This window comes from Tenrec ecaudatus, chromosome 1 (genome assembly GCF_050624435.1).
Source record: "Tenrec ecaudatus isolate mTenEca1 chromosome 1, mTenEca1.hap1, whole genome shotgun sequence".
Lineage (NCBI taxonomy): Eukaryota > Metazoa > Chordata > Mammalia > Afrosoricida > Tenrecidae > Tenrec > Tenrec ecaudatus.
Window position 1 is genome coordinate 46695503 of NC_134530.1, and position 12915 is coordinate 46708417.

The 12915-nt window shown below is 54.1% G+C and overlaps 1 protein-coding gene across 1 annotated transcript in view; it reads right to left on the minus strand.

The window, feature by feature from the left end:
• Nucleotides 1-886: 886 nt before the first annotated feature.
• TCEA3 (transcription elongation factor A3) overlaps nt 887-12915 on the minus strand; it is a 35163-nt gene continuing 23134 nt past the window's right edge. Inside the window, exons 6-11 of the mRNA XM_075552209.1 lie at nt 12233-12396; nt 12005-12066; nt 8854-9003; nt 6003-6149; nt 3352-3423; nt 887-1003 (exon numbers count right to left, since the gene is read on the minus strand). Coding sequence (XP_075408324.1) covers nt 995-1003; nt 3352-3423; nt 6003-6149; nt 8854-9003; nt 12005-12066; nt 12233-12396 — 604 coding nt within the window. The 3' untranslated portion in view covers nt 887-994. The remainder of the gene's footprint in view (nt 1004-3351; nt 3424-6002; nt 6150-8853; nt 9004-12004; nt 12067-12232; nt 12397-12915) is intronic.

Consider the following 12915-nt stretch of genomic DNA (forward strand, 5'->3'; position numbering starts at 1 on the left):
GCTACCCAAAGACCCGAGGCAGTCATTAGACTAAGATCAAGGCTCCAGAGCAGGACCATCAGATCTGCCCCCAGGGGTTTTCTGGAAGGTTCTAAGTTTGCCTGAATTCCCTATCAGCTGAAAAAGCAAGCTAATGCCATCTGGGAGAACATGACAGGGTCCTTATGTGCTGCAGGTTTCCTTTAGAGTTCAGGCTGTCACAGATGGAGCCATGAGGTCTGGGGTCTGGGCAGGTTCTGAGCCTCAGGGCCTCCTCAGGGCCCGGTACACAGAGCACTGCTGTGCTCTGCTTGGCAAACCTGACTGAGCTCAAGAAGGATTTGTTCCCTGCCTAGAGAGAGAGACCCGGTCTGGAGTCCTGAGGCACCCCCAAAGCCGTCTAGTAAGAGGGGCCCACAGAGAGCTTGGAAGAAGATGAAGGGCCAGAATTTCTATTTCTACCAGACAGTCCCATCTGCTTCGTGTTTGCAGTTGTGGAGGTGGAGTGACGAGGGGTAGGCTGAGGTTCAGCTGTGAGGGAAGGTTTGCCCTCCTCCTCACCAGTGAGACTCCTCAGCTCTGAGTGTTTGTAAACCGAGTTTCTCCAAGCGGTCTGTCAACACCAACTCTTCATGTCTTGACCGCAGTGGGCTCCCCCATTGGCCAATTGTTACTAATGTGCAGGGACATCCTGCTTGTCCCAGTGGAAGGGCAGCGACAGAGGAAGGAAGGCCCTCACGAGGTGGCTTGACACAGCAGCTGCAACAGCAGGCTCAGGCCGTGTTCTGTTCCCTTGTGCCTAGAGGCCGCTGTGGTCAGAACCACTTGGATGACATCTAACCACAATTCCTTTGCAAAAGAACCCTCCCCCTAGCCCCAATGACCCCATTCAGAGTGTATCATTTTACTTCATTTCAATTTTTATTTTGGCTCCAGCCCCAATGGTCGGGGTTGAGTGCTTCCTTAGTGCGGTCCCCCGCCGCGGTCCCTGGGATCCTGGCTGGTGGGAGCTCCATCAGCAGAACTGCAAAACACCAAAAAGCCAATGGAGTGTGAGCCGCTTCGCCGTGGCCCCATAAGGAGGCTGTCAGGGGACATGAAGACGAAGGTGGCCAGAGACCAAACCCTAGCTGCTGCGCGACCTCGGACAAAGCACTCGTCTGGAAAGCGGGAACGATCAAGCCGGCTAATGGGAGGACGATAGTAAATGAACGGAAGTCCGGTGCCAGGCACTTAGGGCCTTGCCGTCCCTGTGATTAGACTTCAGACCACCCACATGGCAATGACCCTGCCTGGAAATGGCAGAAGCTGTGCGGCTGCCCCTCGGTGGTCCTTCCTCTCCAACTCACAGGCACCAGGAGGAGCTGGGTTGGCAGCACACCGAATGTCCTTTTCCAGATCGCCGCCGCCGCCAGCTGCTCCCATTGTGCGGGGCGGAATGACCATTTCACAGCCACCCTTTGAGGTGGGCACTTCCAGTCTTCTAAGGAAGGAAACGGCCCAGGGGTTAAGCGACTCATAGTCCTTGTAGGTGACAGGCTCCAACTAATAAGAACGGTGGTTTCTGAGTACCGAGCACCGATGTGCTCGGGGGGTGCCTTATGCAGTTGTGTAGTTGTTCACTGAACAAGGGAGCCTGGCCAAAGAGAGGCAGGTTGGGGCTGAGATCCACCTGGCATTCTGTTGGCCGAGCTCTGTACCCTGACACAGGCTGGGATTGCCTGCAGAGAAGGACACCGTTTTCTAATCCAACAAAGGCCCACAGGCGCTAGCCCAGGCCCTGTTCACATAATACCCCCTATAATCCCTGAAACAGCTCTGCGGGTTAGAGATTAACACCGTCATAGATGCAGAAATGAGGGCTGGAGAGGTACGGTCACTTAGTGCGTGGTAAAGCTGGGGTTTGGGTCTGACTCCAAAGCCCACGCTCTAAACCATTCGACCACTGGACTGACCCCACCTCTAAGGGCTCGGTAGGTGAATATAGGGATGCACATAAGCATCTGGCTCGCACCTTTCATACGACAGCAGTTTCTAAGGAGGCCTCAGCCCGGTACAGAAAGTCAGTCAATCCAGGATGGGAGCCATCAGGAACTGGAGCATTCTCTTTGGCTGCTCCCAACCGTGTGACTTCATGCTCCCTGTTTACAACTCTTTCTGTATTTAGGAGCCCTGGTGTACAGTGGACTGCCAACCACAAGGTCAGCAGTTCAAAAACATCAGTGGCGCCCTGGGAGAAAGATGAAGGTGGTCCCCTCCGTAAACATCTACACCCTTGGAAACCCGCAGGGAACAGGTCAACTCTCTCCTGCAGCGTGGTGGCGAGTCGGAGTTGACTCGATGGCAGCGAGTTTGGGGTTTGAGCAGTTCCATCTGCTTGTCTGACAGTGAAGCAGTGTTATAAAGGAACACTGCTCGGAGCTGTTTGGAGCATGTGTGCAGATACACAGTCCATACATGCACCCCAGGAGAAGGCATTCGCAGCCCTCTTTTTGTTGCAAGAGGTAACATGTTGACGGTCACACAGTAAAGAGGGCCGGTTAGGGACTTACCACCAGGGCTCCCCACTTCCAATTCCATGTCCAGTCTCCAGCTCTTGGCAAACCTAGTACCTTGGAACATTGGGAGCATCTGCACTTTGTCTGGATGACCCAGAGTCACACAGCACAGGTGCAAGTCGGACGCTACTGGAAACTAACATAAGTCGCATGACCTCACTTCTTTCAGAAGGCTTGGCAGGGAGGAGCACTCCAGGAGTCTCTGCTTGGCTCCTAGGCCTGCAGAGGACATTTCTGCCTTTGCAGAAGGCAGAAAGCAGCCTGGGTGACAGGCCTATGCATTGTAACACTCTTTCCAGGCTCTGACCAGGCTCAGCCCTCCAGGTCTGTCATCCCCTCCGGGGGCGCCAGGTGCTAAGGAAAGACATCTGCGACAGCACTTTGCAAAGAGCTGTGGTCCCAGAGCTTGCTTCTCTGTGGGTCTGACTCCATGTGTGATCCACTGGCTGTGCTGGGATCAGCCTGTGACTCACTGGGCTGCTGCCTCCACCCCAGCTGGGGGCGTCTCAGAATGAGAAGATGCGCATGTGTTCCTTCTCCCCCCACCCCCCCTATAACTCCTCTCTGGCTGCACTGGGCTGCGGGCAGATTTACCCGTAAGTAAGGCAGGAGAAGCCCTGGTGGCACAGCGGTTAAGCTCTCCACTGGTAACCAGAGAAGTAAAGGCCTGGCGATCTGCACCCATAAAAGCTACAGCTGAGCGAATCCTGAGCCGTTCTACTCTGCTCTACAGGGTCGCTGGGAGTTGGATCCCATTGGATGGCACACATGCGGGGCAGTGTCTGAGGATGATGGGTGGGAGAAAAATACAGACCTTCCAGCGGTTGCCGCATTCATTGCATAAGACAAAGGTAGTCATTGGTTCATCAGCGCTGCGTGTTTGCACCTAAGAGAGAGGGGACAGCTCATGAAGTCACTCTCCTGCTCTCGGACCTGCCATGACTCCCACTGTCTGTGGAACAATGTCCACATCACAGAGCTTAGCAGTCTGATTCCCATCCCACAGGAATGCGTCTCTCATCCCCGAGATCGCCTGGCTGGGGGGGGGGGGCTTTCCTCTCCTCTCTCCACTGATTCAGTGCCAGGATCACAGGCTCAACTGGGCCTTTTGCCATCCACCCATCCTTATTCACCCCTTGGAACGGCAGGGCATCACTAGAGGTGTGCAGACTGCACCAGGTGACACTGTCAGAGGACTGTCTATAAAATGTTTGTGCAGTTATTTCTGCAGAACTTTATTAAGCTCCATAAACACATCCCTGTAGTTAGCTATAAGAACAAAAATCTATTTGCTCAGCTCAGCTGACATGTCTGAATAAGGCAGAAAGTCTATGCCAGACTCGATGGATCTCCTAATGTGCTCCATGGGCACTGGTGGCACTGTGGGCTACACGATGGACGGTGACTCAAGAGGTCTGAACCCACTGCCACTCTGCAGCAGGAAGGGGAAGCAGTCTGCTGACAGGCTCAGGAACCCCTGGGCGGCAGTGGATTTAATGCGCCGTGGCCAAAGCTGTCAGGATTACCCACTGACACGTGGTTTTGCTGGCAGGCCCTACAGCCACACCGTCGTTTTTGTTGCTGCCAGTGGTTTTACCAGCTTTTCTGGTGAATATTGGGGCAATCAGTATTCCTGAACTTAAATCACTAACTTTTTGAGAATGAAAAGATGGAGCTAAAATTGCTACAGGCTTCCACTCAGTTACGAATGTTGTAACTAATAATGTTATAATTCAATGTTGAAAGACTTTACAGAGCAATTTTGTTGTTGGTTTTTAATTTGAGTAATATTACAGATAAAGCAATTTATATTTCTATATATTACTCTGATTAAAATTGCTCATGAAACTTACTAAAGATTCTGATTCATTCCACTATGGAGGAGATCCACAGGGGCAGAGGACACCAACCCTGGGGACCCACCACTGGCTTCTCAGCTTGTGTCCTACAGGATAAGGGCCCTCACTCACGCTGGACACACCCTGTCGGACAACCCTTACTACTGGGAACTCCAGCTAGCTGGGAGCATCCTTCGGGATCACCTAGCCCCTCTGCATTACTTGAGGCCCAGAGAGGAAGAGAGATGTGAAGCTCACTGGGGCTACTGACTGTCATTTTCCCAGTTTCTCACCCCTCAACCATCTCATAGCCTTAGAGGTGAAGGAACAGGGGTTTCCTACAACCAACCCCAGGGGGTTCCCAGATGGAACGGCTGCAGTTCAGCTTCTCTGCAGCGGACCGGGTGGCAGGAAGACGCTGTACCTGGGCTGACACTCAGCTCTGACGCTGTCAGCTGGCAGCCGGTGATGTGAGGGAGTCCCTGGCTTATGAGTCTGCCAGGAGCAGTGCTCAGCACAGCTTGTGGCTGCCGTGCAGTGACACCGAGACAGAAAGGGTGGCAGGGGGTTTCTCGGGTGAGAGAAACCTTTGGTAACAGGCGGTTTACTTCCGAGGGAGCCAAGGCCCCAGGCCCACGCGACTCCACATGGCGATAAGCTCAGGAGACAGCAGGGGCCCTTAGCACAGACATCTTTGAACGCCTCCGCCTGGGAATTCTCTGAGAGGCTCCTCCTGGCCGGGGAGGCTGCCTTGCCTCTGTGCTGGAGCCACAGGCCCCACAGCCCACAGGTCAGCCCTCTTGGTAAGCCTTGCTTGCCAGATAGAAGAATGACTAGACACCCACTAGCATCTGAGAAGACTGGCGTTCCAAGGGCGTCACATGTACACCCCAGAAATGAGAGAGAGTTGTCTGGTTTTAAGTATTTTGGAGGAAAGGGTCTCCACACCCAGGCAGTGGGCTCCACCCACCCCGAGGACCCAGGCACATCCTCGGTTGACTCTCCTGCCCATGCAGATCCTCCACCAGCTGTTCTGTTGTGCAGAAGAGCAAGCCAGCCCCCACCAGCAGACTCAGAACCACAGTCCCTGCTGCTCATATGTGTTGTGTTGTGGCATAGGCTTCCCCCGTGCTTTACTTTTGGTCTCACAGCACTGACAGGACAAGTGACTCGATGGCACTAACACTACCACCCGGTCTCCTGCTGGTGGAAGGGCTAGACCTAAGGGTCCAAAGGGCTGTGTCTCTGCCACTCCCTGGCTGTGCTCCCTGGGGCAAAGAAAGCCGCAAACCTGTCCTCTGTGGAAAACGAGTCTCCTGTCACTTAAGTTCCATTCCAATTGTGCCTCCAGAGAAGTCCCGTGCCCTGTGACGCTGGCTTTCATTCTCACTAGGGGGGCAGGTTAAATCTCACTGGCCCAGAGCTGGGCGATTCTGTCCTCAGGAGAACATTTCCGAGAAGACCCGCGGGGGTATCGTGCTGCCATGCCCAGGCTTGTCCTCTTCCCCGAGGCCTGAAGTTCTAGCCCCTTCTCCTCTGGCTCTTCCCTGGCCTCTGCTTTCCACACGGTCCTTGTGGCTCTCAGGACCAGCCCCTCTCCCACAGCCCGCGCCTGCCCGCCACACACCTGGTTGTAGGTGCAATTCTTTTTTTTGCACTTGCTGCACTGGAAGAGGTCTGTGGTGGTGCCACCTGTCTTGGCCATCTGGTGTTCACGGATGGCCTCCTGGGTCATGGCGTTCCTCAGCTCCCGCAGCTCATCGCTGGCCATTTCCTAGGGAGAAATGCGTCTGTCCTTAGGGCCAGGAACACCCCATGGCCCACTCTATGCCCTGTTTCCAGAGAGCCTGAACAGAGGAAGAGGGAACATCCTGGACTGAATACAAAGAACTGGAGGAGACCTGGACCCGTAGCCCCAGTCCCAGGTGGGAAAGGGCTGGGTCAAACCCGGGGGCTTTGGCAAGGTCAAGTACAGGCCATGAAGAGGCAGGCATGCGGCAGGCCAGCAGCATCTTGTGTGAGTTTTCTCAATCCAGATGCTCACCTTGCCTGCCAGGCCCTTGGTCACCTGCCTACATCGCATGGCTTGAATGACTTGACCTCTGCCAGAGTTGGGACCGGACCAAGTGCCTGTTTGGGCTCAAATCGCTGCTCGGCCCGTCCTGCCTAGTGGGAACCTTCGTCTCATTTCTTCTTTGCTCTTCCTTATTCAATGTCCAACTTCCACATGCATACGAGGTGACTGAAAAAACCAGGGCTTTGGTCAGGTGCACCTTAGTCATCAAAGTACCCTGCCTGCTTTTCAACCCTTCCCAGAGGTCATGTGCCACAGACCACCCACAGCAGCGCATCCTCTGATCCCAACTGCTGCTCCCATGAGCGTTGACTGTGGGTCCCAGCGAAGGGACGTCCTTGGCAGCACCCATCTTCTCTCCGTTTACCATGATGCTACCTATTGGTCCAGTTGGGAGGACTTGGTCTTCTTTCCATCGAGTTGTGACCCAGACTGAAGGCTGCCATCCTTGCTCTTCACGAGCCCGTCCCTCCTCACGGTCAGCCAGCACGCTGTGGTGTCTGCAAGTCACGGGTTGTTAATAAACCCATCCTGATACCACACTCCTTTTTTCCATTATAACAAGTCACGGCTTTATTTTATGCCTGTTTTGCCCTTAAGTGGCCTTGGTGGTGCTGTAGTTACATTCTTCGTGTAATCCAGCTCTTCTGGTAATTTGCTCAGTAGACAGATCGAGTCAGTGTAGTGTTAGGATACACCCATTCTTCCCAAGAAAAGTCGTAGTGTGTTATGACCCACACAGCTGAATACCTTGGCACAGTCAATAGACCACAAGCAAATGTCTTCCTGGTGTTCTCTGATCCAGCCACGATCCATCTGACATCAGCGATGATGTCCCTGGTTCCATGTCCTCTTCTGCATCCGGCCGGAGCCTCTTGTAGCTCTCTGTCAATGTACCGCTGTAACCATTGTTGAATGATCTTTGGCAAAGTATGGCTTGAATTTGACATCAGTGATATTGTTCTACAGTTTGAGCAATCTGTCGGGTCACCTTTCTTTGGAATGGGCACAAATATGGATCTCTTCCACTCAGTTGGCCAATTAGCTGTCTTCCAAACTTCCTGGTGTCCTCAGGGGACCCGGATTATGTTCCTTTGAAAGAGTGTTTACATTTTGGGAGCAAATGAGTCTGAAGGGACAAGATCAGGGCTGAAGGGTCCATGGGATAAGGTTTCTCAATGGAATTCTCATGGGAGAGCCTGTGCGACCTTCGAAGAATGTCATGATGGAGATTAAGTCCACGGCCCAACTCTGCTGACATTTGGCAACTTAATATTTATTTTCTTTACACGTCTTCATAATAAAGCTCCATGATCATCCTGTGTCCTTTGAGAAACATTCATCAGAATGACTCCTTTGGAATCCAAACAGACAGTTGACATAACCTTCTGAGCTGACCTCTGTGCCTCCAATCTGGCCGGCAGATCTCCCCGGAATGTCAGTTTTGAGTGGATTTTTGGGGAAGCAACCTAACGAGACCAAGGTATTACTGAGAGAAACTTGTCTTTAGTTATCCACTGATCACACAGACTTTGGTTTAAAATAAACCCGTGATATATGAACTGGAATACTTTTTTATTTACCTTGGTACATTACACACATGTACGCCACACACACATTTACACATAAACACACATACTCTATTCACAAACAGCACATTCTGCAAGCCATTGAATACACACATCACACACATACTCCCCCACATTAAATTTTACCACACACACACACATCTCATATCCACATCACATGCACTAAACATGCACAGTGGCAAATTACCAATAGCTTCAGAGTTTCCAGACAACCTGAGGCCTACCCATAGACTCCAGAAACCTAACATTCCAACTTCTTTTCTCTGAGTCACTTGGATTCTCCAAACTTCCCTCCTCTCTGGATGAGACCCCCCCACCCTCAGTTAGCTCTGACAGTAACGAGCCAACTGGACCAGAGAAGCGCAAAACATCTTTCCAAGGCAGATACCAGAATATAAGACCAAACAAGACCAACTGGGAGCATTCAAGCCTCAGTTTGCCTCCCGGTTTCAACATTTTCTAGCTACCTATAAGCCAATGAGTTCCTCTGAGCCTCAGAGTCCTCATCCAGAAAATGGGTACAGAAAACGTTTCTCTATCAGTTGCCGTGAAGACGAAATTGGCCACTGAATTTACATTTAGCTCAGCCCAGAGATGGAGGAGGATTCACTGTGCTCGCCATCCTGATGGGCCAGAATCCCACAGGGCAGCCACCTTTCTGCAGGAGGCAGCTGCTGGAGAAACGCAAAGTGTTGGCTCCAAAAGCTGCCTGGTGCATCCATACTTGTCATAAGCCATTGCAGCTCAGAGGCCAAGTTCGAGGGGCCTAGCCCTCCCACCCATCCTGCGGAGGTCGGAGCCCGGCTCCCCCTCACCTCTGCTGTCATCTTGGCAATGAGGCCAGCGGAGATGGCCCCTCTGAGCACATTCCGCCTCAGGCTGGGGTTCCTGGGATCCTTGAGGTTGCTGATCCGGCTCCGCACACGGTTCCGGTACTTCATGTCCGTGCTCTTGAGCTCTTGATAGATATGTGACATGGTCAAGGCCCAGTCAGTCGGTCAGGGCAAGGGAGCAGGGAAGGCTGACGCCCGAGGAAGTGCCAGGGCTGCCTCTTTCCCTCCTGGGACTTCCATAGGCACAGGCTCCTCCGTAGGCCTCTGGGGCTAGGGCACGGCGGCCAGTGGTGAGGATTGTGGCGTCAGGCTCTGGAGTCTCCTAGGTTTGTCCGAGCCTCCCATGTGACCTCAGGTAAGTGCCACCACCTCTCTGTCCTTCAGTGTCCTAATTTACAAAATGATTCATCCAATAGGGAACGCTAATCTCCCAGGGTGGACGCGAGGGTTAAACGTTGGCCTGGGACACACCGAGCGCTCAACACTGAAGGGCCTGCTGCCAGGTGGAATGCACTCAATGACAGTGGGTTTGGGGGTCACGAGGAGGCAATGATGAAGGTGACGGCTCGCCTGGGAGGGTCCGTGGCTGAGGTTGTGAGTCTGGCCAGTGAGTCCAGTCAGGGGACCCTGATGCTCTCGACTCACCACGTGCAGCCACTCGCCTGTTTGAGGCTCTAAATACTCGCCTGTTTGAGGCCCCCGCTTTTCAAAAGTTAGCCTCCCTCCATTTCACTTGGACCTAAGTTCCACCTTGGAACCTATGGTCACTCATGAAAGCACTGCGAAGGGAAACCTAACCTCAGCATTTGTGTTGCAGCGAGTGGCGTTCCCAGCTCCTTCCCCGTGCACCCCTGCGGTGCTTTCCCTGGGCGTGGCTCTGCACACCCCATTCTCATCCTACGTTATCTGATGTGGTCTGCTACCTTAATTTGGGGGTCTGAGAATGCACACACACGCGCGCGCACACACGCACACACAACTTGGCTTAAGGCAGCTTTCATACTCTTGGATAGTGGGTGACAGCTGTGTATCTGGTCACGGAGTCACCAGCACGATACCCCCGCCCCCCAGGAATCCCTACGACCATTCTGTATAGGAACCGGCTTTGGGGGCTGTCTGGTGGGAATTGCGTCCCTCGTGAACAGAGGCAGCTGAGGCTGGTGCTGAGAAAGGGTGCAGGCCTCCCTCCAGGTCACAGTGAGTTCCCGGCAGATGCAGGGCTGGAGGCCAGCCCCTTCCTGTCTGCGAGGCTTCCTCCACTCCCGCAGCAGCCACTGACCCACCTCACCTCCCTCCCCGCAGGGCTGGCTTCTTCCAGCCACTTCACCCTTCTCCACCCTGTGGGAGGCCAGGGAACACAGCCCCGCTCTCTTGGGGAGCCGAGCCAAGCAGGAAGACAAAGCTCTTGCTGGGAAAAGCCACCTCCAAGAAGGAGGCTGCCGGGAATGTGGACACAGCAGCCGCCGACTGGCTAGAAGTGGTGGGTCAGGGCAGGATGGGGGCTCTCTTCTCTTCTGCACTGTCCTGTCAGTGCTGTGAGACCAAAAGTAAAGCACGGGGGAAGCCTATGCCACAACACAACACAACACATATGAGCAGCAGGGACTGTGGTTCTGAGTCTGCTGGTGGGGGCTGGCTTGCTCTCTGCGCCCTGGAGGGCTGGCAGTGCCTTTGCCTGCCTCCTCCTGCCTCCTTGTCCACCTCCTGAGACCACAGGAAGAGCAGACCCAGGGCTCACCCCGGGGGGAGAGCCTACATGCACCCCAAAGAGGACACGGAGTATCCAAGCCCCGGGCTTCCCCTCACTCCACCCCAAGGTCTCCCCATTTAGTCAGAAAAGGAGCTACAGGGCTTGACTCTCTTCTCGCACAGAGAGGGGGAGCTTGGAGGAAGCGGAGGATGGGGGCAGAGTGGGGGTGCAGGCAGCACAGTTATGATCCGGACCATCCAGCTGTGAGCTCGCGCTGGGAGGGGCGGTAGAAGGGACCAGAAAACAAAGAGGAAACTCGAGACCGCCCTGATCTCTTGGGCTGTATGTTCCCAAATTAATAAGAAATCATGAAAATGTACTCGTTGGCTCAAGTCACGCCAGTTAATAATTAAATGATGATGATGGGTATAAACTACCAGAAAGTGCACTGGATGAAAAAAGGCTGAGCCGGGGCGGAGACCGGAGCAGGGAAGTTTGTGGTCCACAGAGGGGTCCCAGCCCCTCTTCCCAGGAAGCCTCGAAGGGGTCCCGTTCACTGCGAGCACTGACCTCTGAAGACGGGGCCCCCTTCCCTCCACACCTCCTAGTCTTTGCCTTGCAAAGCTTTGTCTCCATTAGGGGGAGGGACTTGCTTGCCCAACGACAAAAATCTTTTGTCCAGTGCGTCCTTATCTCTCTGGTGGGCACCTCCTCTCTGGACACAAGATCCCTTTCAGAGACTTCGGCTGAGCAGGGCTTGCCCAGGATCTAGAATCTGAAGACCAAGGTTTGGAAGGTCCTTCCCCTCTGCACTGCCAAAAGACCTGCCAAGCTCTGACACCCACGAGTTCTGGAGCCTCCGTTTCCTCCTCTGTGAAATGGGAACGACCGTGGCTCACAGAGACTGCCCAGGATGAATGGGGTGGGAGGTGTCAACTGCCCAGCAGAGTGCCTGGTTTCTAGTGAAGACTGAAAGCTGGGAGCTGGCACCATCAGAGAACAGAAGAGGGAAAGGCTGAGCAGGAGAGATGCCAGCCACTTGGCCTCTTCTGACCCTGGAGCCGGTGACTTGACCGACCAAGGACACAGCCTGCCCGGCACAGCAGTGGAGTAGACTTTCTTAGTTCAAAGCCACTGCGATGAGCTACACAGCTTTGGCCAGTGACCCAGCCTCTCCGAGCCTCAGTCATCCTATCTGTAAGATGGGAGCAGTCATGGAAGCTACCTTGTGGGGCTGTTCTCAATACGGAGCGAGGTACCGCTCCTGCCGAGGGTAGCGAGTGGCTAGCATAAGCTCCCTGCTTGTCCGTACGAATAACGAGCTCAGGCTCAAGGACTGGGCCACAAGCTGCCCAGGAGTCCTGCCCTCCTCTCGCATTGCCCTGGGTCTCTTACGCTCGCTGGGCCAGTCACTAGACAGCCTGGCGCCACAGCCCGGCTAAGGATATGATCTTCAATCTCTGATGCCATCTTGTCGCAGTTGATGCCGTAGTCCTTGTATTCATCTGGAACAGAGATTCCGAACACACAGGCATCAGCCAGCTGGGCCTTCCCTTCAAAGTGCAGCCCGCCTGTCCTACTCCCAGGTGTGGACCAAGGCTGCGCCCCCACCCCCACCCCGTTTTATGAAGGCCCCCCCCCCGTGCTTCCCTCCAACCCAGACCCTCTCACCATCTGCCTTCAGGGCCGCCGACAGCATCTCCACACATTTGTCCCGGACAGAGTCCCCCGTGAGGTAGCAGGGGGGCAGGAGGCACGTGGAGGGGGCAAAGGTGGGGCTCACGGGGCTGCTGGGCGTTTTGGGCGTCTCCGCTCTTGATTTGCTGCTGTTGGATCTGAGGGTGACAAGCAGGGGACATGCCGACATGAAGTGAAGGAGGAGGTTGCTGAGGCCCAGCCGTGCTTCGTAGCGAGAGCGTGGAAGCCCTGGGAGGAAGGGCTATGTTAGATGCTTGACCTGGGCCCTCTCCTTTAATCCTCCTAACAATCCCATGAGGCCAGCAGTATTTTTATCCCCATTTCAGAGATGCGTTCTAGAGTATGTTTTAGAGATTAAAACAATAAAACAAAACAGATGCTAATGGGTCAATCCTGACTCACGTGTTGTAAAGAGGCGATGCGGCTCAGCGGGATTTCAAGGCTCTGACCCTGTAGAAGCAGATAGCATGACTCCCTCCCACAGTGCCCTGGGTGGGTGTAACCACCAGCCTCTGGGTTCGGAGCCAAACACATTATCTACCATTGGTGCCATCCAAGGACTGTATCAGTTAGATGAACCCCAAACCAAACCCGCTGCTAACGAGTCAATACTGACTTTCAGAGACTGTAAATCCTAATGGGAGCAGACAGCCTCA